At 43.8% G+C, this 24,598-nt stretch overlaps 1 protein-coding gene across 1 annotated transcript in view; it reads right to left on the reverse strand.

The window, feature by feature from the left end:
• Positions 1 to 21,169: 21,169 nt before the first annotated feature.
• spast (spastin) overlaps positions 21,170 to 24,598 on the reverse strand; it is a 65,699-nt gene continuing 62,270 nt past the window's right edge. Inside the window, exons 15-16 of the mRNA XM_063039809.1 lie at positions 23,983 to 24,023; positions 21,170 to 23,791 (exon numbers count right to left, since the gene is read on the reverse strand). Coding sequence (XP_062895879.1) covers positions 23,663 to 23,791; positions 23,983 to 24,023 — 170 coding nt within the window. The 3' untranslated portion in view covers positions 21,170 to 23,662. The remainder of the gene's footprint in view (positions 23,792 to 23,982; positions 24,024 to 24,598) is intronic.

The following is a 24,598-nucleotide window of genomic DNA, read 5'->3' on the forward strand; positions in this document are numbered from 1 at the left end:
GGGCAAGGGGTATAGAGAGAGGGACAGAGAAAAAGAATGCGTATCATCCAGGTCATTGATATAGACAACAAACAACAATGGACCCAGCATCGATCCTTGCAGCACACAGACCTCCAGTCTGAGAGACAACCCTCTACTACCACTTAGAAACAAGAGAAAATCCGCAGATGCCGGAAATCCAAGCGACACACTCAAAATGCTGGAGGAACCCAGCAGGCCAGGCAAACCCTCCTTCACTGCTCCCTCTCTGTGATCTTTGTGGCAGTCCTGCCGAAGGGTCTCGGCCCGAGATGTCGACTGCACTCGTTTCCATAGATGCTGCCTGGCCTGCTGAGTTACTCCAGAATTTTGTGTGTGTTCCTCTACTACCACTCTCTGGCTTCTCCCACAAAGCCAAAGTCTAATCCAATCTTGAAAGCCCAGCAACTGAACCTTTCTTGACTACAGCTCTCATGAGGGACCTAGTCAAATACCTCGCTAAAGTCCATGTAGACAATATCCACTGCCCTTTCTTCATTAACTTTCCTGCTAACTTCCTTGAAAAATGCTATAAGTTTGGTTAGACATGGACCCACCATGCATGAAGCCATGCTGACTATCCTTAAACAGCCCCTGTCCATCCAAATAGTTATATATTTCCGGACCCTTAGAATATCTTCCAATAACTTTCCCCACATCTGATGTCAGACTTACTGACCTGTAAGTTCTTGGTTTATATTTAGAATCTTAATTAAACTTTGGCTGTCCTCCAATCGTCTGGTACTTCCCCTGTCGCTAAGAATGATCTAACTCTCTCCGCTAGGACCCGACAATGTCTGCACTTGCCTCTCATAAGATCTGAGGGAACACCTTGTCAGGCCCTGGGGATTTATCCACCCTGATTTGACTCAGGGTAGCAAACACCACCTCTTCTGTAATCTGTATAGGGTACATGGAAGTTGATGCCACTTTGCCTCACTTCTGTAGACTGTGTCCATCTCCTAGGTACATACAGATACAAAGAATTCATATAAGATCTCCCCAATTTCTTTTGGCTCCACACATGGATTACTATTCTGATCTTCGAGGCGACCAATTTTGTCCCTTGCAGTCTTTTTGCTCTTAGGATCTTAGAATTCTGTAGAATCCTCTAGGATTCTCCTTCACCTTATCTGTTAGAGCACCTTCATGCCTTCTTTTAGCCCTCCTGATTTCCTTAAGTATTCTCTTGCATTTCTTATACTCCATAAGCACCACATTTGTTCCTACCTGCCTGTACCTGTTATACACCTTTTTTTCTCTTAACCAGGGCCTCAATATCTCTAGGGGAAAACCAAGGTTCCCTGCACTTATTATCTTTGCCTTTTATTCTGACAGGCACATACAAGCTTTGTACTCTCAAAATTACATTTCTGAAGGCCTCCCACTTACCAAGCACACCTTTGCCAGAAAACATCCTGTCCCAATGCACACTTGCCAGACACGTAATTTCTGATACTATCAAAATTGACCTTTCTCCAATTTAGAATCTCAACCCGTGAACCAGACCTATCTTTTTGCATATTTACTTTGAAACTAATGGTATTGCAGTCACTGGATGCAAAGTGTTCCCCTATACAAACTTCTGACACCTGACCTGTCTAGGTACTGATGAATGAAACTTCCTGAACACATTTGACAAACTCTATGTCATCTAGTCCTTTTACAGCATGGGAGTCCCAGTCAATATGTGACAAGTTAAAATCACCTACCTTACATTCTCACAAATCTGCAACCTCTTTACAAATTTGTTCCTCTGAATCCCTAGGACTGTGGGGTGGTCTGTAACATAGTCCCATTAACCTGTTATACCTTTCTCATTTCTCAGGTCCACCCATAACGACTCATTAGTCGAGTTCTCCAGTTTGACCTGACCAAGAACTGCTGTGACATTTTCCATGACTAGTAACGCCACCCCTCCTGCTTTACTCCCTCCCACCCTTTTGCATCTAAAACAACGGAACCCTGGAACAATGAGCTGCCAATCCTGCCCCTCCTGCACTAAGTCTCACTAATGGCTACAACGTCATAATTCCAGGTGTTGATCCATGGCCTGAGCTCATCCGCCTTTTCTACGATACCATGCTCAACCATATGATTCCTGACTTTGTCTGCGGTCCTATCTACATCTGTCTTCACAACCTCTCCAGTAACCATTCTGGCACTCTGGTTCCCATCCCCCTGCACCTTGCAGCATTAACAGACCTTCATGCTAGGTTACTATCCACCTCCAGATCAGGTGCAACCATCCCCTTCGTACAGGTCCCACCTTCCCTGAAAGAGGCCAGTGATCCAAAAATCTTATGCCCTCCTTCCTACACCAACTCCTTAGCAATGTGTTGAACTGCATAATCTTCCCATTTCTGGCCTCACTAGCTTGTGGCATTGATAGCAATCCAAAGATCCTGGAGATCCTGCCCTTTAACTTAGCACCTAACTCCCTACGCAGAACCTTGTCACTCATCCTACCCATATTATTGGTAGCTACATGGATCACAACTTCTGGCTGTTCACCCTCCCACTTTAGTATACTGAGGACTCGATCCAAAATCTTCCAGACCATGGCACCTGGGAAGCAACATACAATCCGGGAATTTCTTTCTGGTCCACAGAACCCCCCCGTCTATTCCCCTAACTAATGAATCCCCCATCACCACAGCCTGCTTCTTCTCCCCCATTCCCTTCTGCATCACAGAGGCAGACTCAGTGCCAGAGACCCGACTGCTATGACTTTCCTCTGTTAGTCATTCATCCCCCAACAATATCCATGGTGATATACCTGTTGTTGAGGGGGTGGCCACAGGAGTACTCTGCACTGGCTCCTTAACCCCTTGCCCCTTCCTGACTGTCACCCACTTTCCTGTGTCCTGCACCTTGGGTATAACTACCTCACTATATGTCCTACCCATGACACCCTCAGCCTCCCAAATGATCTGGGGTTCATCAGGTTCCACCTCCGACTCCTGAACATGGATTGTTAGAAGCTGCAACTGGATGTACTTCTCGCAGCTGTAGTTGTCATGGACACCGGACGTCTCCCTGCCTTCCCACATCCTGCAAGAGGACATTTCAACTATACCACCTGGCATCTCTACTATCTTAACTAACCGGATGTAAAAAAGGGAAGGGAAGGGAAGGGGGGAAAAAACTTTACTCAGAGCTTTTCTTTTCTTGACTTTTCTGAGCTGAAGCCTCACTGCTCCAGCTCTGTCCACTCCGATGATGTCAGGACTGGCTGCTGGTCAGAGCTCAAATAAGCAACTGCGATCTGGCGCTGCCTCTTTCAACTTGGGCAGTGGGTCGAAGTGAAATCCCCTCCTCACAAACATCTGATGTCCGGATTCAAGATTCATTTACAGTATTATTATCAAAGAATGTTTAAATCGTGCAACCTTGAGATTTGAAGATTTCCTGAAGATGGAATCTCATGTGGATAGGGTGGTGAAGAAAGCTTTTGGTTTGCTGGCCTTTATAAATCAGAGCATTGAATATAGGAGTTGGGATGTAACGTTGAATTTGTATAAGGCATTGGTGAGGCCAAATTTGGAGTATTGTGTACAGTTCTGGTCACCGAATTATAGGAAAGATGTCAATAAAATTGAGAGAGTACAGAGGAGGTTTACTAAAATGTTGCCTGGGATTCATCTCCTAAGTTACAGAGAAAGGTTGAACAAGTTAGGTCTTTATTCTTTGGAACATAGAAGGTTGAGGGGGGACTTGATAGAGGTGTTTAAAATTATGAGGGGGATTGATAGAGTTGACGTGGTTAGACTTTTTCCGTTGAGAGTGGGGAAAATTCAAACAAGAGGGCATAGGTGGAGAATTAGAGGACAAAAGTTTAGGGGTAACATGAGGGGGAACTTCTTTACTCAGACAGTGGTAGCTGTGTGGAATGAGCTTCCAGCAGAAGTGGTTGAGGAAGGTTCTATGTTGTCGTTTAAAGTTAAATTGGATAGATACATGGACAGGAAAGGAGTGGAGGGTTATGGGCTGAGTGCAGGTCGGTGGGACTAGGTGAGAGTAAGAGTTCGGCACGGACTAGAAGGGCCGAGATGGCCTGTTTCCGTGCTGTAATTGTTATATGGTTATATGGTTATTTGCTTGTTCACAGGTAGCCACAAAGAACCCAACTAAAGAAAAAAAACAGAATGAAAATTAAATTAAAAGACCAACACTCAATGCACAAGAGGAAGAGAAAGAAAATCAGGTGAACAACTGAGGAGAATGACAACGACATTCCGAACCAACACCGAGTCCTCAGATCGAACCCCGACGCAGGCTTATCAGTTCATCATATTAACAGGCAAGGAGCACAGCAGCGGGGGCAGTCTCCATTGCCTTAGTGCCAAGGAGATGACCATCGCGGAGAGTGAGTGAAATTGGCTCTCATCCCAGATCCTGATACCCTGACTTTTCAGTCTATCTGGGCCAGTTTAAATTGACCAAAAGGCTCTATGCTCTGGAGCAGGAGTGAAGATCGCGGAGAGCGAGCGAAATCGGTTCTCGCCTCCAGTCCGGGCTGGTGTTTAAATAGCGAATCGTACCTCACACTAGGACCCAGGCACCACTGCCAGGCCCAGATTCCATCACCCAGCCCAAAGCCGCTCTCAGGCTCTTCAGATGGGCTCAGTGCCCAGAGCGAGACAATCTTGCACCCGGGCCAGTCGAACAAGAAACAAATGCTCTCTTTCTGGGCCCCAACTTCTCCTTTCGGCATCCAGAGTGATCCAAACTGGCACCTGGGCCAGTCGACACATCATCTTGGCTCAACCCCTGAACTCGCCTCTTCACTGTTTGCATCAATAATTTAAAACAATTTACCGCAGTAAAGCAACACACATCAAAGTTTCTGGTGAACACAGCAGGCCAGGCAGCATCTCTAGGAAGAGGTACAGTCGACGTTTCGGGCCGAGACCCTTCGTCAGGACTAACTGAAGGAAGAGTTAGTAAGAGATTTGAAAGTGGGCGGGGGGGGAGATACGAAATGATGGGAGAAGACAGGAGGGGGAGGGATGGAGCCAAGAGCTGGACAGGTGATAGGAAAAAGGGATATGAGAGGATCATGGGACAGGAGGCCTAGGGAGAAAGACAAGGGGGAGGGGGGGGTAAAACCCAGAAGATGGGTAAGGGGTATAGTCAGAGGGACAGAGGGAGAAAAAGAGAAAGAGAGAGAGAAAGAATGTGTGAATATAAATAAATAACAGATGGGGTACAAGGGGGAGGTGGGGCATTAGCGCAATTTAGAGAAGTCAATGTTCATGCCATCAGGTTGGAGGCTACCCAGATGGAATACAAGGTGTTGTTCCTCCAACTTGAGTGTGGCTTCATCTTTAGAGTAGAGGAGGCCGTGGATAGACATATCAGAATGGGAATGGGATGTGGAATTAAAATGTGTGGCCAATATATTATTCATATTATTCTCCGTAACTTCCGCCACCTCCAACGGGATCCCACCACTAAGCACATCTTTCCCTCCCCCACCTCTCCTTTCTGCAGGGATCGCTCCCTACGTGACTCCCTTGTCCATTCGTCCCCCCATCCCTTCCAACTGATCTCCCTCCTGGCACTTGTCCTTGTAAGTGGAACAAGTGCTACACATGCCCTTACACTTCCTCCCTCACCACCATTCAGGGCCCCAAACAGTCCTTCCAGGTGAGGCAACCCTTCACCTGTGAGTCCACTGGGGTGATATACTGCGTCCGGTGCTCCCAATGTGCCCTTTTATATATTGGCGAGACCCGACGCAGACTGGGAGACCGTTTCGCTGAACACCTACGCTCTGTCCGCCAGAGAAAGCAAGATCTCCCAGTGGCCACACATTTTAATTCCACATCCCATTCCCATTCTGATATGTCTATCCACGGCCTCCTCTACTGTAAAGATGAAGCCACATTCAGGTTGGAGGAACAACACCTTATATTCCGTCTGGGTAGCCTCCAACCTGATGGCATGAACATTGACTTCTCAAACTTCCGCTAATGCCCCACCTCCCCCTCGTACCCCATCCGTTATTTATTTATATTCACACATTCTTTCTCTCACTCTCCTTTTTCTCCCTCTGTCCCTCTGACTATACCACTTGCCCATCCTCTGGGTTTCCCCCCCTCCCCCTTTTCTTTCTCCCCGGGCCTCCTGTCCCATGATCCTCTCATATCCCCTTTTGCCTATCACCTGTCCAGCTCTTGGCTGCATCCCTCCCCCTCCTGTCTTCTCCTATCATTTTGGATCTCCCCCTCCCCCTCCAACTTTCAAATCCCTTACTCACTCTTCCTTCAGTTAGTCCTGACGAAGGGTCTCGGCCCGAAACGTCGACTGTACTTCTTCCTATAGATGCTGCCTGGCCCGTCGCGTTCATCAGCAACTTTGATGTGTGTTGCTTGAATTTCCAGCATCTGCAGAATTCCTCGTGTTTACCTCAGTAAAGATATTTGTATGAAGTTTTTAGTCAAATTTCTTAGCTTTTTGAGTACCAGAAGCAGTGTTAGGGAATTCGGTAGCACCATCTTAACTGGAAGAATTTCACTCCAGGAGTCCGGATTGGTTGCTGCTCAGATAAACTGCCATAATCCAGTGCTGCCAGACCTGAGTGAAACCCCTTCCTCGCAAACTTCCGATGTCCAGAGAGGTTGCTGGGCAGAGCTCTGATTAAAATGGCTGTGGGAGAAGGTTGGAGAATTATATCATTTGCTTTGAAAATAGTGCCACAGATCCTCTTATGTTCTCCTCCTTAGTTTAATGTCTCATTGGAAAGACAGCACCCTGACGGTGACGTACTCTGATGATAGCACACATAGAAGTCTGTCTGAATTATTTATCTCTGGCATGAGATACACTAGGGACACGAGATTTTTCAGATGCTGGAAATCTTCAGCAACACCCAGGAAATGCAGGAGGAGTTCAAGCCAGGCAGCATCTGTGAAGGGGAATGCTTTGGGTCACGGTCTCAAATCATTTGGGAGTTTTGGGGTTTGCAAGCCAGGTTCTGGCTCACTGTCACTAGGAAGTGTGACACTCCATCACGGGCTGTGGCAGTGAACTGCCAGGACCCTTTCCCAGAGTGCTGCTGTTGGTTGTCACTTCGTGCTGAGAAATAAAGACAGACACTTGCTCGAGTCGAGGCAAGGCCAGACCACTAGGAAGGGGCAGCTGGAAAGGTGATGAGACAATGGAGGTGCTGGAGAGACATCCATTGCAAGGCGTATACATTCAGTGGCCACTTTATTACGTGCCTCCTGTTCATGGTCTTCTGCTGCTGTAGCCCATCCACTTCAAGCTTCGATGCATTGCACATTCAGGAATGATTTTTTGCACACTGTGTGGTTATTTGAATTACTGTCGCTTTGGCACGTGGCCAAACGGTTAAGGCGTCGGTCTAGTGATCTGAAGGTCGCTAGTTCGAGCCTCAGCTGAGGCAGCGTGTCGTGTCCTTGAGCAAGGCACTTAACCACACATTGCTCTGCGACGACACTGGTGCGAAGCTGTATTGGCCCTAGTGCCCTTCCCTTGGACAACATCGGTGGCATGGAGAGGGGAGAATTGCAGCATGGGCAACTACTGGTCTTTCATACAACCTTCCAAGGCGCAAATCCATGGTCTCACAAGACTAACGGATGCCTATTTGTCAGGTTGAACAGTCTCCTCTGACCTATCTCCTGAACAAGGTGTTCTTGCCTACAGAATTGCCTACTAGATTTTTTTTCCCCCTGCTTCTCGCACCATTCTCTGTAAACTCTAGAGACTGTTGGGCATGAAAATCCCAGGAGATCAGCCGTTTCTGAGATATGCAAACCACCCCATCTGGCACTGACAATCATTCCATGGTCAAAGTCACTGAGATCACATTTCTTCCTCATTCTGATATTTGGTCTGAACAAAAACTCTTTAGCATGTCTACATGCTTTTATGCATTGAGTCACTGCCATATGATTGGCTAACATGGAGGTGTACCTAATAAAGTGGCCACTGGGTGTACTTTTATCTTACAATACTACTCATTTTGCACATCACTAAATGGAGGAAACATGAAATTGAATTTGGTTTTCTACCACTCGCTGCTGGCTAGATTTGGAGACCAGGTGTTTTTGTGTGCAAATGGGGGGAAGGGAGCTCGTTTGACTCATTCTAATCTGTATGATTGATGCTTGTTAAGGTTTGACTGGTATTTGGGCCAGGAAAGAAAACAAATCTGCATTTCATCAGGAGGATTTGCATTTGAACGTGTGTGTTTAAAGGCATTATTAGAATACTGTGCACTGCAATAAAATGAGTATTGCATAGTATTTTAATGCACCTGCATTTACTAATGTATTTGGAAAGGGTCTTTATACCAAAATTGTTTGAAAGCTGCTGTCATTTATCCCAGTTTTCCTAGGATGCCCCGATGTACAAAACTCATTGTGACAGTCTTTGTCAATCTGAACCCCACTGACAGAAGCAAAACAAGTTCTTCTGTGGACTCACAGCACCGTGGGAGGAAATTGGAGAATCGGGAGAAAATTCAGAGTCACAGGGTAGAAGCACAGACTTCACCACGGTCTGCACTGGAGGTCAGCAATGAATCCAGGGCGCTAGTTTCTTCATTTGCCGTGGCCATTCCATAATCAGTTGCAGAAAGCCTTGGTCCAACCCCTATCTGGAATACAGTGTTTACTTTTAGAGCTGTTGAATGATATGCCTGTGGATTGAATAGTGTTCTCTCCAGCATGCCGCCATTCCTGAACCAAAAATAAAACAAATTCCAGACATTAGCACAAGGGAATGGGTATAATTTAATTGTACACATTGTTTTGACACAGCTTTGACAGAGTTAATAGAAAGGATTTTTGTTTTACGGAAGGATCAATAAATAGAAACACTGAGTAGTCAGAAAAATAATTCATCCAGAATAGAAAAGATCACAATTTTAAAAGTGAATGGATGAGTCCTGGGATTTTTCCTCAGCTCTTGTCCAGTTGGCATTAATGGGCTTTCTATGATTCTGACCGCCTTCCAACCCTACCTTCAAGTCCCCAGGATCAAAGAATCCATGTAAAACACTGAATGACAGCCCTCCAGAGCAAGATGCCCCAGAGATTCAGTAAGGCCTTTGACAAGTTTTCACACAGAAGGTTAGTTAGAAAGGTTCAATCGTTAGGCGTTCATATCGAAGTAGTAAAATAGATTCAGCAGTGGCTGGATGGGAGACGCCAGAGATTAGTGTGGATAACTGTGTGTCAGATTGGAGGACGGTGTGTAGTGGTGTGCCTCAGGGATCTGTGCTGGGTCCAATGTTGTTTGTCATAAATATTAATGATCTGGATGATGAGGTGGTAAATTGGATTAGTAAATATGCAGATAATACTAAGATAGGTGGTGTTGTGGATAATGAAGTAGGTTTTCAGAGCTTGCAGAGAGATTTAGGCCAGTTAGAAGAGTGGGCTGAAAGATGGCAGATGGAGTTTAATGCTGAAAAATGTGAGGTGCTACATTTTGGTAGGATTAATCAAAATAGGACATACATGGTAAATGGTAGGGCACTGAAGAATGCAGTAGAACAGAGGGATCTAGGAATAATGGTGCATAGTTCCCTGAAAGTGGAATCTCATGTGGATAGGGTGGTGAAGAAAGCTTTTGGTATGCTGGCCTTTATAAATCAGAGCATTGAGTATAGGAGTTGGGATGTAATGCTGAAATTGTATAAGGCATTGAGGCCAAATTTGGGGTATTGTGCACAGTTCTGGTCACCGAATTATAGGAAAGATGTCAATAAAATTGCGAGAGTACAGAGGAGATTTACTAAAATGTTGCCTGGGTTTCATCTCCTAAGTTACAGAGAAAGGTTGAACAAGTTAGGTCTTTATTCTTTGGAGCGTAGAAGGTTGAGGGGGAACTTGATAGAGGTATTTAAAGTTATGAGGGGGATTGATAAGAGTTGACGTGGATAGGCTTTTTCCATTGAGAGTGGGGGAGATTCAGACAAGAGGACATGAGTTGAGAGTTAAAGGGCAAAAGTTTAGGGGTAACATGAGGGGGAACTTCTTTACTCAGAGAGTGGTAGCTGTGTGGAACAAGCTTCCAGCAGAACTGGTTGAGGCAGGTTCGATATTGTCATTTAAAGTTAAATTGGATAGATATATGGACAGAAAAGGAATGGAGGGTTATGGTCTAAGTGTGGGTCAGTGGGACTAGGTGAGAGTAAGAGTTCGGCACGGACTAGAAGGGCTGAGATGGCCTGTTTTCATGCTGTAATTGTTATATGGTTATATAGAATCCCAACATCATCAAAGGAATTGTATTGGTCCTAATCTTGAGCCACTCACCCTCAACAGTTATATTATTTCCATTCACTCTAATTTTGTATACAATTAAGTCTCCTCTCATACCAAGCCCATACCTCTCTCAAAGTGGCAATGCAAATAGACAGATCGATATAGATGGCTTCATTGCTAAGAACAGAGTACAAGTGTCAAGGAAGTCATGATGGAATTGTAGAAAGCGTAAGTTAGAGTATTGTGTACAGTTCTGGTCACCTCATTACAGGAAATGTACGAGGGCTTTGAAAAGGGTGCAGAAGAGGTTTACCAGGATGCCACCTGGATTAGAGGGTGTCAGCTTTAGGGATAGTTTGGACAAACTTGGGTTGTTTTCTCTGGAGAGTCAGAGGCTGAGGGGTAACCCATGAAAAGTCTTTAAAATTATGAGAGGCATAGATAGGGTAAGTGAGCCTCTTTCCCAGGATCAAAATAACAAGTACTAGAGGGCATAGCTCAGAATCAGAATTGAGTTTATCGTCACTGACATGTTGTGAAATTTGTTGCTTTGTGACAGCAGTACAGAGCAATACTTAAATACTATAAAAATATATACAACCTATTAAATAAGTAGTGTAAAAAGAGAGCAAAAATGGTGAGGTAGAGTTCATGAGTTTATGGACCGCTCAGAAATCTGATGGCAGAGGATAAAAAGCTGAGTTTGTGTCTTCAGAGTCCTGCACTTTGAGACCAGAAGCCACAGGAGCAGAATCGGGCCATTCGGCCCATCGAGGCTGCTCCCCCATTCCATGTTTTAAGCTTTAAGGTGAGAGGGTGCAGTGGCCTTTATATAGGCACATGTAGGGACAGGGGCAGGGGCAGGGGCAGGGGCAGGGACCAAGGCCGGCATGAAGTGATGAGTTGAAGCCTGTGAATGGAAAATCCTACAGGAGCTCAGTGGGCTGAACAGCCTGCTCTGGTGATGAGGTGGAAATTACAGAAAAGCAAGGGTTGACATACCTGATAAGCAAACAGGGTGCAGATACTTTTTACAGCCTTGATAAGCTGACAGAAAGAGTGTGCAGACATAGTACAGTCACCCAGCCTGAATATGGCCCTTGAAAGCCCAATTCTTGTACAGCTTTTCTGCTTGAGCCCGGGAACCAAAATGATCAAACATAGGAAGACAAAGATGCAAACAAAGGATTCCAGGGCAACAGTTATATTACTAATTCTCAAGTATCATTGGCCTTTAACATGTGGATTTAATTGGTTATTAATATCTAAAATATCCATTATGATTGTACTTAAACATACAAGTAATGGGATTCAGAAGTGCAGAGTATCTATTGGATCACTATTTGTTTACAACTAGTTTATTTCAGTATAAAATGACATTTCTTTGTTCAGTGTGGTGACGGGCTGATCTCCTTGTACACAAGTAAAATAAAGTGTGATTGAGGAACAAGTGCAAGTTGTCAGAGTCCAGTTAACCAGGGACACTAACACATTTTGTTCTATATAGCCCCTCATGCTGAAAGATCCAATTCCAGATTCATAGGATCAATTTTATCAAGCCCTTTAAGAATTTGTTAAGTTTTAATGTGTCCACTTCCATTTTTTAAAATTTAAAATTAAGGAAGAGATCTCTAGTCAGAATTGGGTGTTGCTCTGGATATCCAACATCAGCAGAATCTCAATGCACCTTATTTTCCTGATCTCACCTACAACCCTTTCTAACACACTCCCTTATTTATGTGCCCTCTCCACCCTCTGAAGCCTGTGAATGGAAAATCCTGCAAAAAGTAGTAATACAGTCCAGTCCACGATGGGTAACTGAGCACCTCTACACGAAGTGTTGTCACAGGAAAGCAGCATCCATCATTGGGGAACTTCACCACCCAGGGCATGCTTCCTTCTCGCTGCTACCATCGGGAAAGTGGTACAGGAGCCTCAGAACTCACACCACCACATTCAGGAAGTTATTAACCCTCTATCATCAGGATCTTGAACCAAAAGGGATAACTTCACTCAACAGCACTCGCCCCATCACTGAAATGTTCCCACAACCTAGGACATGCTTCCAAGGACTGTTCATCTCACAATCTCAATAGTTATTGCTTATTTATTTACGATTATATTTTTCCTCTTTCTTCTTGTATTTGCAGACTTCGTTGCTTTTCTTTGCACATTGGTTGTTGTGCTTCCTTTTGGGTGCGGTCTTTCATTGATTCTATTATGGATTTATTGAGTATGCCCACAAGAAAATGAACCTCAGGGTTGTACATGGTGACGTCCTTCGATAATAACTTTACTTTGAACTAGCTTGCAACACACGTTTGAACAATTACATCTCTATACTCCACTTTATGGATTTTATTCTGTTTAATCCTTATCTGCAGGGAAGGGAAGGGAATGGGGGGTGGGGGTAGAGATACTACCATAACATTTGATTGTTCTCATTCATTGGCTTCCCTCACTTTACAGATAAGGGAATGTTGACACCTAGTGGGAAATCTGTGGAGGTGCAAATTTTTGTTGTTTTTTTAAAAAAAACACCACCTTCAGCTGAGCTTGAACCTGCAGGTAATGTCGCTGAATGTTATTTTATTTTAATACACAGCACAGTCACAGGTCCTCCCGTCCCAACGAACCCCGCACTGCCCAATTACATCCATGTACCCACTTAATCTACTGACCCTCTACTACTGTCCCACTCCCATCAGGGAAGAGTCGACATGCCAGGACAACTGGACTCGAAAACAGCTACCTTCCCCAAGCCATCAGGCTGATCGACACCTCCACCCACTAACCCACCACACCATCAGTACAGACACATCATCTAGCGTCATTTTAGGTACATCCTCTTTCTATTATATAGTTACTTATACTGCAACAGATCCAGACCAACATTCACTTCATTCTCCTTTACACTTCTATATTAAAGAATGACAATAAGCAATCTCGAATCTCACCTTATTTGCATAATCAATCTCCAATCACAATTCAAAGGTCAATAGAAACTACAAGCTAACAACTGATGACACTTTTGAAGTTTGTAAAGTAATTGTCCACTAGTTGGTGTAGGTGTCCAGCATCTTTCTGTTACATCCTTATCTTGTCTGTATACCATATGGCTCCAGTCACCTGCCGTACAAAGTGAAGTTACGCACTTTTAAGACCTTTCTTAAAAGATCTTTCTGGCCTGTACTGACTGTTCACTAGCTGTAAATTATCCTTGCCTGGATATTAGCTGAACCCCACACTTGCTTTACACCCCCTCTCCACACCTCCCACCATCAGCAAACATGACTACAGTGACCATAAGATATAAGAGAAGTAAGCCATTCGGCCCATCGAGTCTGATCTGCCATTCAATCCTGGGCTGATCCAATTCTTCCAGTCATCCCCACTCCCCTGCCTTCTCCCCATACCCTTTGATGCCCTGGCTAATCAAGAACCTATCTCTGCCTTAAATGCACCCAATGACTTGGCCTCCACAGCCACTCGTGGCAACAAATTCCACAGATTTACCACCCTGTGACTAAAGTAATTTCTCTGCATCTCTGTTCTAAATGGACATCCTTCTATCCTGAAGTCGTGCCTTCTTGTCCTGGACTCCCCTACCATGGGAAATATCTTTGCCGTATCTAATCTGTTCAGGCTTTTAACATTCAGAATATTTCTATGAGATTCCCACCCCACCTCCCCCAATCTCTTGAATTCCAGGGAATACAGCCCAAGAGCTGCCAGAAGTTCTTCATACAGTAACCCTTTCATTCCTGGAATCTTTCTTGTGAATCTTCTCTGAACCCTCTCCAATGTTAGTAGATCCTTTCTAAAATAAGGAGCCCAAAACTGCACAACATCGACTGTACCTCTTCCTAGAGATGCTGCCTGGCCTGCTGCGTTCACCAGCAACTTTTATGTGTGTTGCTTGAATTTCTAGCATCTGCAGCTTTCCTTGTGTTTGCACAATACTCCAAGTGTGGTTTCATGACTGCCTTACAGAGTCTCAACATCACATCCCTGCTCTTATATTCTATACTTCTAGCAATGAATGCCAACATTGCATTTGCCTTCTTCATCACTGACTCAGCCTGGAGGTTAACCTTTAGGGTATCCTGCACAAGGACTACAATCCCTTTGCATCTCTGCATTCTGAATTCTCTCCCCATCTAAATAATAGTCTGCCCGTGTATTTCTTCCACCAAAATGTTGTCCATACACTTTCGAACATTGTATTTCATTTGCCACTTCTTTGCTCATTCCCCTAAACTATCTAAGTCTCTCTGCAAGTTCTGTTTCCTCAACACTACCCGCTCCCCCACCAATCTTTGTATCATCGGCAAATTTAGCCACAAATCCATTAATCCCATGTTCCAAATCATTGACATACACTGTAAAAAGCAGCAGTCCTAACACTGGCCCCTGTAGAACTCCACTGGTAACCGGCAGCCAGCCAGAATAGGATTCCTTTATTCCCACTATCTGTTTTCTGATGATCAACCGATGCTCCACCCATGCTAGTAACTTCCCTGCAATTGCATGGGCTCTCATCTTGCTAAGCAGCCTCATGTGCAACACCTTGTCAAAGGCCTTCTGAAAACCAGTTCCCAAAGCTGTGGAATTTCCTTCCTTAGTCTATGAATAAAGAAATTAAAGTAGGAGTAAGGTACGTCTAAGTCTGCCCTGCCATTAAACAGGACTATAAAACACAATGTACAGGTAACTTTTATATACATAAGACTGATTGCGTGTACATAAAGTGACACAGGTTGATGTGGATATAGTAGTGGTGGTGGGGTGGGTTAATGGGAGTTAAAGTGTTAACTAACCTGATGGCTTGGGAGATGTAACTATTTTTGAGTCCAGTTTTGTGAGTGAGAGTGACATCACAGCACGGCAGAAGCCATCTGAAAATAAGTCTCACCGGGAGTGACTTTTATTTGAGCCAATAAAAAGCAAGGTGTAAGCAGAGCAGCCATTGTTGGAATTTGCCAGCGTTAGAGTGGTCAGGCGTTGGCTCACAGGCTTCAGTGATGACAGACCAAGGCTAAGGGTACCAAGTCATTTGTTATCCTTTGTTTTTGATAGTGAAACTTGTGCCTAAGTTGGAGCCAAAGGTATAACAAGCTCAAGCAGAGAAGGTCGTGTAAGTGACCTAGCTGAGTGCAAAACCCAAAGGTTTTAGAGAGAATGCACAAGTACGAACAGCTAACACCCACAAACTGCTGGAGGAGCTCAGTATTTTGTATGTGTGTTGCTTTAGATTTCCAGCATCTACAGAATCTCTCATGTTTAAGAACAGGTAAAGTTTTTTTTGTCTGTAAATCCTTAGTTCAGTGTTGGCAGGATGGTAAAGGTAATGGAATGCTCCTCCTGTGAGATGTGAGATTGCAGGGCACCTCAGTCTCCCTGATCACTACATCTACAGGAAGTGCACCCAGCCTCAGCTCCTGACTGACAAGGTCAAGGAACTGGAGGTGGAGCCGGATGTAATCAGGACCACCCAGAAGGCTGAAAACCTCAGATGAAACCTTTACCCAGGTGGTCACACCCAGCGTGCAGGCTTCAGATGGTAGATGACTGACCACCAGAAGAAAGAGGAATAAGCAGTTAGTGCAGGACCCCTGTGGCCACTCCCCTGAGCAACAAGTATACCCCTTTGGATACTGCCGGTAGGGATGGGGTGGGGATGACAGCAGAAGCAGTCAGGCCAGTGGCACTATGGTCAGCTCTGAAGGATAAAGTCAGACAGAGCAATGGTGACTGGAGATTCTGTAGTCATGAAAGATCCCAGGAGAGTTTGTTGCCTCCCAGGTGCTGGGGTCCAGGATGTCTCAGAGCTGCTGCAGACAATTCTCAAAGGGTGAGGGTGTGGTGCACGTGGGCATCAATGACACGGGTAGAAGAGGGGAAGAGGCCTGCACGAGGAGTATAGGGAGCTAGGAAAGAGACTGAAGAGGACTTCCAAGGTAGTAATCTCTGGATTACTCCCAGTGCCACGTGCTAGTCAGGGCAGGAACAGGATGACAGTACAGATGAATGAGTGGCTGAGGACCTCGTTGAGGGGGCGGAGTTTCAGGTTCCTGGATCCCTGGAGTCTCTTCTGGGGCAGGGGTGTCCTGTACGGTGGGATGGTTGTACCTGAACTGGAGGAGAGCCAATATCCTGGACAGGAGGCTTGCTGGTCCTACTCAGGAAGGTTTAAACTAGTTTGGAAGGGGGATGGAAACTGGAGCGGGGGGGGAGGGGAGAGAGAGAGCACGAGTAAAACTTAAGAGCATGGATCAGCACATGGAACTATGATGTTGTGGTCATCACAGAGACTTGGTTGAGAGGGAGACAGGTATGGTGCTAATGTTCCAGGGTTTCCATGTTTTAGAAAAGTTAGACAGGGAGGTAAAAGAGGTGGGGGAATTGCACAACCAAAGACAATATCACAACTGCACTCAGAGGAGATATATAGGAAGGCTTGCCCAGAGTCTGCATGGGTGGAACTCATAAACAGGAAGGGTGTAATCGCTCTGATGGGATTGTACTACAGACTCCCCAGTAGCCAGCGGGACATTGAGCAACAGATATGCAAGCAGAATAAGGAAAGGTGTAAAAACAATAGAGTTGTTGTCGTGGGGGACCTCGACTTTCCCTAGTATGAACTCAGTCCTTCTTAATGCAAGAGATTTAAATGGGGCAGAATTTGTAAGATACATCCAAGAGTATTTCTTAAATCAATTTGTTGATAGTCCAACAGAGGAGGGCTGTACTGGAACTGGTATTGGGTAATGAGCCTGGACAAGTGACTGTTCTCTAACAGTGACCACAGCTCTTCAAATTTTAAGGTAGCATGGACCTTGTGGGAGGGTAGTAATTTGGAAGAGGGCAAATTATGAGAGCATTAGGCAGGAACTAGGAAGAGTTAATTGGGAACAGCTGTTTTTGGGCATCCACATCTGACATGTGGAGGATGTTTAAAGACCAACTGCACAGAAGACGGGTGTTACGTAACCGGCAACAATGAATATTAATCAAGACAGGTTTTATGAAAACAACCAGACATTTATTAAACACATATAAGCGATAAGGGAAAAAAAAAGGAAAACTTTAACCGGAGGTTAAACAGGTACGCAGCCCTTCATCAACTCCACTCGGCTCTGGTTCTTAAAGCTTTAAGTGCAAAAACAGTTCTTAAAGCGATAACTTCAAAAGTCCAACAGTTTTACACATTCAATTGGGAGAGACTTCTCTGGAGAAAGATTTCTTCACCGACACACTTTTACTGCTGGTTCCGTCCACAGGATTCCCGATGCCGAAAATAAACAGTTTAAATCGACTGACTTTAAATTCCTTTTAGAGAGAGAGAGAGCCTTTGTGCATGAACTCATTACGCTATTGCAAGAGTTATCTCGATGCAGGTTCTCTCCGAGGAAGACTCAATAAGGTCGATCTTTTATTAAACTGCCAAACGATGTCGACTTCTCTCGATCCTTCACTTCGATGAATTCTTCACTCTCCCTTCAAAACTGTCGGAATTGAGTAAATTGGCACCTCCAGCCACAAATTTCCAGTCCAAAATGCAATGTCTTGTAAGAGAATGCACCTTCCGTTTTAAAAATGAAACTGTGTCACAAAAACAAACACGCAACAGAAACGGAGGCACAACACGTTCTACCTGGAAATCTACAAACTCAGAAACCTACTGCGTCACCTGAGTCAACCCTTATATAGTCACGGGGGCACATGTCATCACGTGACCTCACATCAGTGGGAAAATCACATCAGGTGACCTCCAAAAGACCATTACAGCATTCTCACAAAAAAAAAACAGATCTCCTTGAACATGTAACACAGGACACACATGTTCCCATCAGAAGGAAGGTCAAGAAGGAAAAGGATGTAAATCTTAGCAAGCTAAAATCAAACAGAACCCTGGAGGGTTATAAAGAAGCCAGAAAAGAACTCAGAAAGGGAATTAGGAAAGCCAAAGGGCCCATGAAAAGTCCTTGGCAAGTAGGATTCGAAAGAATCCCAAGACGTTCTATATTTTTAAAAAAAATCAGGATGAAGAGGAAACTAGGGAGAGGGTAGGACCACTCAAGGATACGAGGGGAACATTTGTTTGGATGCAGAGGATGTGGATGAAGTCCTTAATGAGTACTTTACATGAGTATTTACGAAGGAGAAGTACGTGGAGAATAGGGAGATCAGTGCCGAGTGTATTGATATGCCATGGCATTGCGAGGTAAAGGAGGAGGTAGCGTTGGGTCTCTTAAAAAACATTAAAAAGTTTAGATTTCGAAGTAAATTTATTCTCAAAGCATATCTATATGTCACCATATTCAACCCTGAGATTCATTTTCTTGAGGGATTCCACTTTAAATACAAAGAAACGCAATAGAATCAATGAAAGACAGCACCCAACAAGATGGGCAAAGAAACAATTTGCAAAAGACAACAAACTGGAAATACAAGAAAAATAATAATAATAAAAATAAGCAATATTGAGAACATGAGATGCAGAGTCCTTGAAAGTGAGTCCAGAGGTTGTGGGAACAGTTCAGTGATGGGGTGAGTGGAGTAACATCATCCCCTCTGGCTCAAGACCCTGATAGTTGAGGGGCAATAACTGTCCCTGAACCTGGTGGTGAGAGTCTTGAGGCTGCCGCACCTCCTTCCTGGTGGCAGCAGTGAGAAGAGAGCATGGCCTGGGTGGTGGAGATTCTTGAAGGATGCTGTCATAGGAAAGCAGTATCCATCATTGAGGATGTCCTCAGGGTTTGATAGGATATACCCCAAGTTATTGAGAGAAGCAAGTGAAGAGATTGCCAGGGCCTTAACCGATATCTCTGTGTCCTCTCCAGCCACAGACAAGATCCCAGACGACTAGCAAATTTTAAATATTGTTCCATTATTCAAAGGATAATCCTAGAAACTACAGACAGGTGAGGCTCATGTCAGTGGTAGGGAAGTTACTGGTAAGAATTCTTCCGGATAGTACTTCTGAGCATTTGGAAAGCCATGACCTAATTTGGAAGAGCCAGCATAGCATTGCTTTGTGCGGGGCAAATCGAGTCTTGCTACCTTCATTACAGTTTTTGATGAGGTGACAAGGGTGACTGAAAGTAGATGTTGTCTACATGGATTTGACAAGATCCCTCATGGAAGGCTCATCCAGAAGATTAAGATGCATGGGATCCATGGTGAATTGGCTGTCTGGATTCAGAACTGGCTTGCCCATGAAGAGAGGGCAGTGATCAAAGGAATATATTTTAGCTTGAGGTCTGTGATTAGTGGTGTTCTGTAGGGACCTGTACTGGGAACTCTGTTGTTTGTAATGTATATAATTTACCTGGATAAAAGTGTAGGTGGGTGGGTTAGCATTCTTGCAGATGGTACAAAGTTTGGTGGTATTGTAGATGACTGGCGAGGAATAGAGTGGGATATAGATTAGATGCAGATAATAGGAGGAGAAATTGCAGACAGAATTTAACTCTGCCAAATGTGAAGTGTTGCACCTTGGTAGGTCAAATGCAAAGAGATAGTACACTGTTAAGGCAAGACCCTTAATATTGTTGAGGAAGAGGGATCTTAAGGTCCAAGTTCACAGCCCCTGAAAGTGGCTACATTGGTTAACAGGGTGGTTAAAAAGGCACACGGCATGACTTTCCTTCTTAGTCGAGGCATCAAGTTCAAAAGTCAGGAAGTTATGTTACAGCTTTATAAAACTGTAGTTAGGTCACATCAGGAGTATTGCATTCAGTTCTGGTTGCCCCATTATAGGAAGGATGTCAAGGCTTTGGAAGGTGCAGAAGTTGTTTTACTAGGATGTTGGCTGGATTAGAGAGCATGTGCTATAATGAGAGGTTGGACAAACTTGGGTTCTTAGAAAATTATAAGATTATGAGAAACACAGATAGAATACACAGGCTGTATCAGAGTTCAAATGTCTTAAACTAGAAAGCGTGCACTTAAGGTGAGAGGGGGTAATTTCAAAGGAGATGTGAGGGGCAAGCTGTTGTTTGTTTGTTTGTTGTTTTTTTTCTCACACACACACACACAAAAGAGAAGGATATGGACCCGGCAGGCAGAAGTGATTAGTTTAGTTGGACATTTGATTACTAATTATTTGGTGGCAGAATGTTGGGGGCAGAAGGGCCTGCCCTCGCTGTACTGTTCTGTTCTATGTTCTTCATTAGTCTCATGGTCCTGGCATGGATGCTGGGTAGCCTCTTCCCTGATGGGACTGGAACAAATAGTCCATGAACAGAGTGGGTGGGATCCTTCATGATATCACTGGCCTTTCTCTGGCACCTTTCTGTACATACACTCAGCTAATCATGTGGCAGCAACTCAATGCAGATATGGTCAAGAGGTTCAATTGTTGTTCAGGCCAAACATCAAAATGGGGAAGAAATGTGATCTAAGTGACTTTGACCATGGAATGATTTTTGGTGCCAAAAGGGGTGATTTGAGTATCTCAAACTGATCTCCTGGAATTTTAACACACAACAGTCTCTGGAGTTTACAGAGAACGGTGCGAGAAAACAAAAAACATCCAGCGAGTGGCGGTTCTGTGGGCAAAACACCCTGTTAATAGGAAAAGTCAGAGGACAATGGCCAAACTAGTTTAAGCTGACAGGAAGGTAACAGTAACTCAAATAACCACATGTTACAACAGTGGTATGTAGAAGAGCATTTCTGAACACACAACACGTCAAACCTTGAAGCTGATGGGCTGTAGCAACAGAAGATCATGAATATACAATCAGTGACTACTTTATTAGGTATAGGAGGTACCCAATAAAGTGGCCACAGAGTGTACATCTTTGATACTGGGTAGGCTGGTACTGGTGATATCTAAGTGCTTGCATTGTAATACAAACCTTCCTACTCACTGGCCTTCAGCACTGCAAAAATAAAATCACGGGTTTCACAAATCCCAGAACTCAAATTAAAAATTTATTTATCAATATATTAGACATGAGAAACAAACAGACAAAAAATAAATCATCCATGCATATCTATACAAAAAAAATAAAGTTCCAAAAATACAGTATTTACTAATTGGGATACTTCACCTTTCTCTATACCATTTTCAGCAGTACGAGTGTTGGAGTTACAAGTGTTAGAATAAAAACAATATCACTGTCTAATCTTGAATACCATGCGTGTAACTAAACTGTCTACTCACGTCAAGTTCAATGCAATGATGTAAAAATCTGTTAAAGGATCATTTAAAAGGTAATCAAAGTCAGAGAATTCACACATCAATTAATTACTTTGCATGAGTTAATGGTCGTATTGGTAGGAGTTTTGGCAGTATAGATTCACAGATAACAGCCAGAAATCCTGGAAGAGAGTTTCAAAGCACAGATCAAACTGAACAACAAAGGTACCTAGTATTTATGTTCAGACCTTTTATTATTTCAGTGCTTGCTGAATTCGAGGACACTTCATTCCCACTCCATGTCTGCAGTCATAGCCTTTCAACACACGTCTCGCATTCAGACAGTCTGCAGTACAAGACCTTCTAATGGTTACAGGGTATTATAAGCTCTGCCGATTCAGTTTGGTCAGATGCATCTCAAGGGCAAAAAAAACACTAAGTGCGCACCATATAAGAAAGCTGTAAGTGATCAGGAGCACTAGCACAGCACAACTGTTCAATGAGGTAGAGTCGGTACAAAGAATTGCTTAAAACCTCCAAAACCAGAACCACCTTCTTCAGTTCTCGATCGTCAGGCTACACCCACCCCACTAAGAGCCCACCTCACCCAAAAGAGACACACAGTAGGCTTCCCCTCAACCAGAATTCAAATAGAAAGGCTTTGGAATGAACGGTCCCCACTTTTAGTCACCAGAGTAAGGAAATTATAACCTGAAATTCCAGGGTGATCATTTCTTCTTAAAAAAAAGTTTGCATAATGGGCATTCAACTACAAATAATTTAAAGTTTTAAGCACAGTCACTGTGTTCTATAAAAATTATTTTGTACAATTAACAAAATATAACATTAATATATAGCAATCTGTCAACATTAAGAGAAATCTCATGGGTTGTTGTAAGATCAGGAAAACAGTGATAAAGAAATACAACCTTCTGGGCAAGCTACAAAACAGTATAAATATGGTTTGCATAGAAGTCAATGATAAAGCTGTTGCTATTTAATTCTAAGTATACTGGGTGCCCTCATCCAGGGGCTTCCTTAAGGGAGGTTGTAGATAACAGCATTCTGCCTCTGATAATTTACTTTCCTGGAACTTATTTTTTTTAAAATATATACACACTCTGGTATCCTTCATCCTACTGTCCTGCCTCCTCGCTGTGAACTATAACAATAGCAAATGATATGAGCAGGAAATTCTCTCCAGAACTTCTTGAGAATGACTACCAAATCACCTGGAGTAATAATAGCAAAACTGGGAAGATTAATGGAAATTAAACTCAGGGTCCAGGAAAAGGGATACAAGGAAGCAAAGAGAATTTAAAAGAGTTCAGACGTTATATCAAAAAGATACGAAGAGCTTCAGAAGACAATTAATGGGCAGCCCAATGATCACAGGCTTACCTCAATGTTATGAAATTGCATATTACTCAACCTGCAACAATATTTTCAAAGGATTGAGCCAAGTAAAGGAAAGAATATTGGGGGAGGAAAAAATCATACTGAGCTGAATTCTACAGGCAAAATTTTGCTTTTCCTCCAAGGTGCAAGTCTTTCGTACCAAGTCTATCTGATAAACAATGCGCTGAAAAATCCAAAGGCCAAGGCGAAGTTAATTAGTGGTAGAACGATCAAAAAATAAATCAAATTACCCAAAATAAATGAGAGAAACTCTTGAAAGCCGATGTGCACCAAAAATATTTTACAAGGATATCACTTTATTAGTGCACAACTAGTAATGTATTTGGCACTGAACAGATTTAATTACCTGTAACAGGTGAATAATGTTAATGTTTTTCTTTAAAAAAAAGTTGATTACTTATAGGAGGAAAAGGACCAAAGATAATAGGTCATAAGTGTACTGCAAACTTAAGGCACGATTCTTCCTATTGTGCTTCTACTAAGTAGACTCTGAACAGGGACCAACTTCTTTACATCAGAAACAAAATATACAGATGATATAGAGTATTTCTAGATCTTAAACAAAATCTTCTTTGCCTGCCAGTTACACAGTCAGAAATTCAGAGCACAAAGACTCCCGAAAAACTTGGTTTAAAAGGATACAGCACATCATGGAAAAGAGTCAGTTATGTAAACTTATCCCGTCAGCTTTTGTGTTCCTGCTTCCAGTTAGGACCTGTGCTGAAACAACTTTGGATGTTGTTTACTGCTAACAACCCACATCACGCTCCCCAATCAAGCCAAGTCCTTTAAAGCAAGGATTGGAGCCGGATATCGGTTTGTTCCGTCATGAATTAACAGCAGTGTCTCCATAGTCCTCGTTCCAACGTTTGTACCCCTCAAGGGTTTGAGGGCCCACACTGCGCTTTATCTTCCTTAATGAATCCTCAAAGTCAGAAAGTCGGATCTTTCTCACCTGGACAGGCAGAATACAAGGCACAAGTCAGGGCTGGTTAGATAGCATGCGTGGCTTACTAATCTTGCAAAATGGTCAAATTGAGATTAACAATAAGTGTTTTCGAACTGCAACACGATACACTGTGGTGGTGCAAACACAATGGGGGAAACGCAGGGAAATGTTCTGAATACAAGAGAAATAAGCCACACCTCGCTAGCAGCCATGCTCCTCACTTCTTCTGGCTTGAGCTCTAAAGCAAAAGGAAAATGTAATTTAGATCGAAGAAAGTCTAGAAACAGTGGATATGTATAGTTCAGAACGTTTGCTAAAAGTGACAACAAAGCTAATGGATTCTGGTAAAAGCCAGTCTGCTGTCGATCTTACCTCCGGGTGGCACAGTAGTGTAGTGGCTAGCGTGATGCTGAACAGCAGCAGCAGTTTTGCAACTGTGATCGGGGTTCAATTGCCACTGAGTTTATGCAGTCTCCCTGAGACTACATGGGTTTTCTCTGGGGTGCTCCCACAGGGGTCAGTGTGGACATGGTGGAGGATTACAAATACCTGGGGATACGAATTGACAATAAACTGGACTGGTCAAAGAACACTGAGGCTGTCTACAAGAAGGGTCAGAGCAGTCTCTACTTCCTGAGGAAACTGAGGTCCTTCAACATCTGCCGGACGATGCTGAGGATGTTCTACGAGTCTGTGGTGGCTAGTGCTATCATGTTTGCTGTTGTGTGCTGGGGCAGCAGGCTGAGGGGAGCAGACACCAACAGAATCAACAAACTCATCCGTAAGGCCAGTGACATTGTGGGGATGGAACTG

Source organism: Mobula hypostoma, chromosome 2, assembly GCF_963921235.1.
Source record: "Mobula hypostoma chromosome 2, sMobHyp1.1, whole genome shotgun sequence".
Taxonomy (NCBI): Eukaryota; Metazoa; Chordata; class Chondrichthyes; order Myliobatiformes; family Myliobatidae; genus Mobula; species Mobula hypostoma.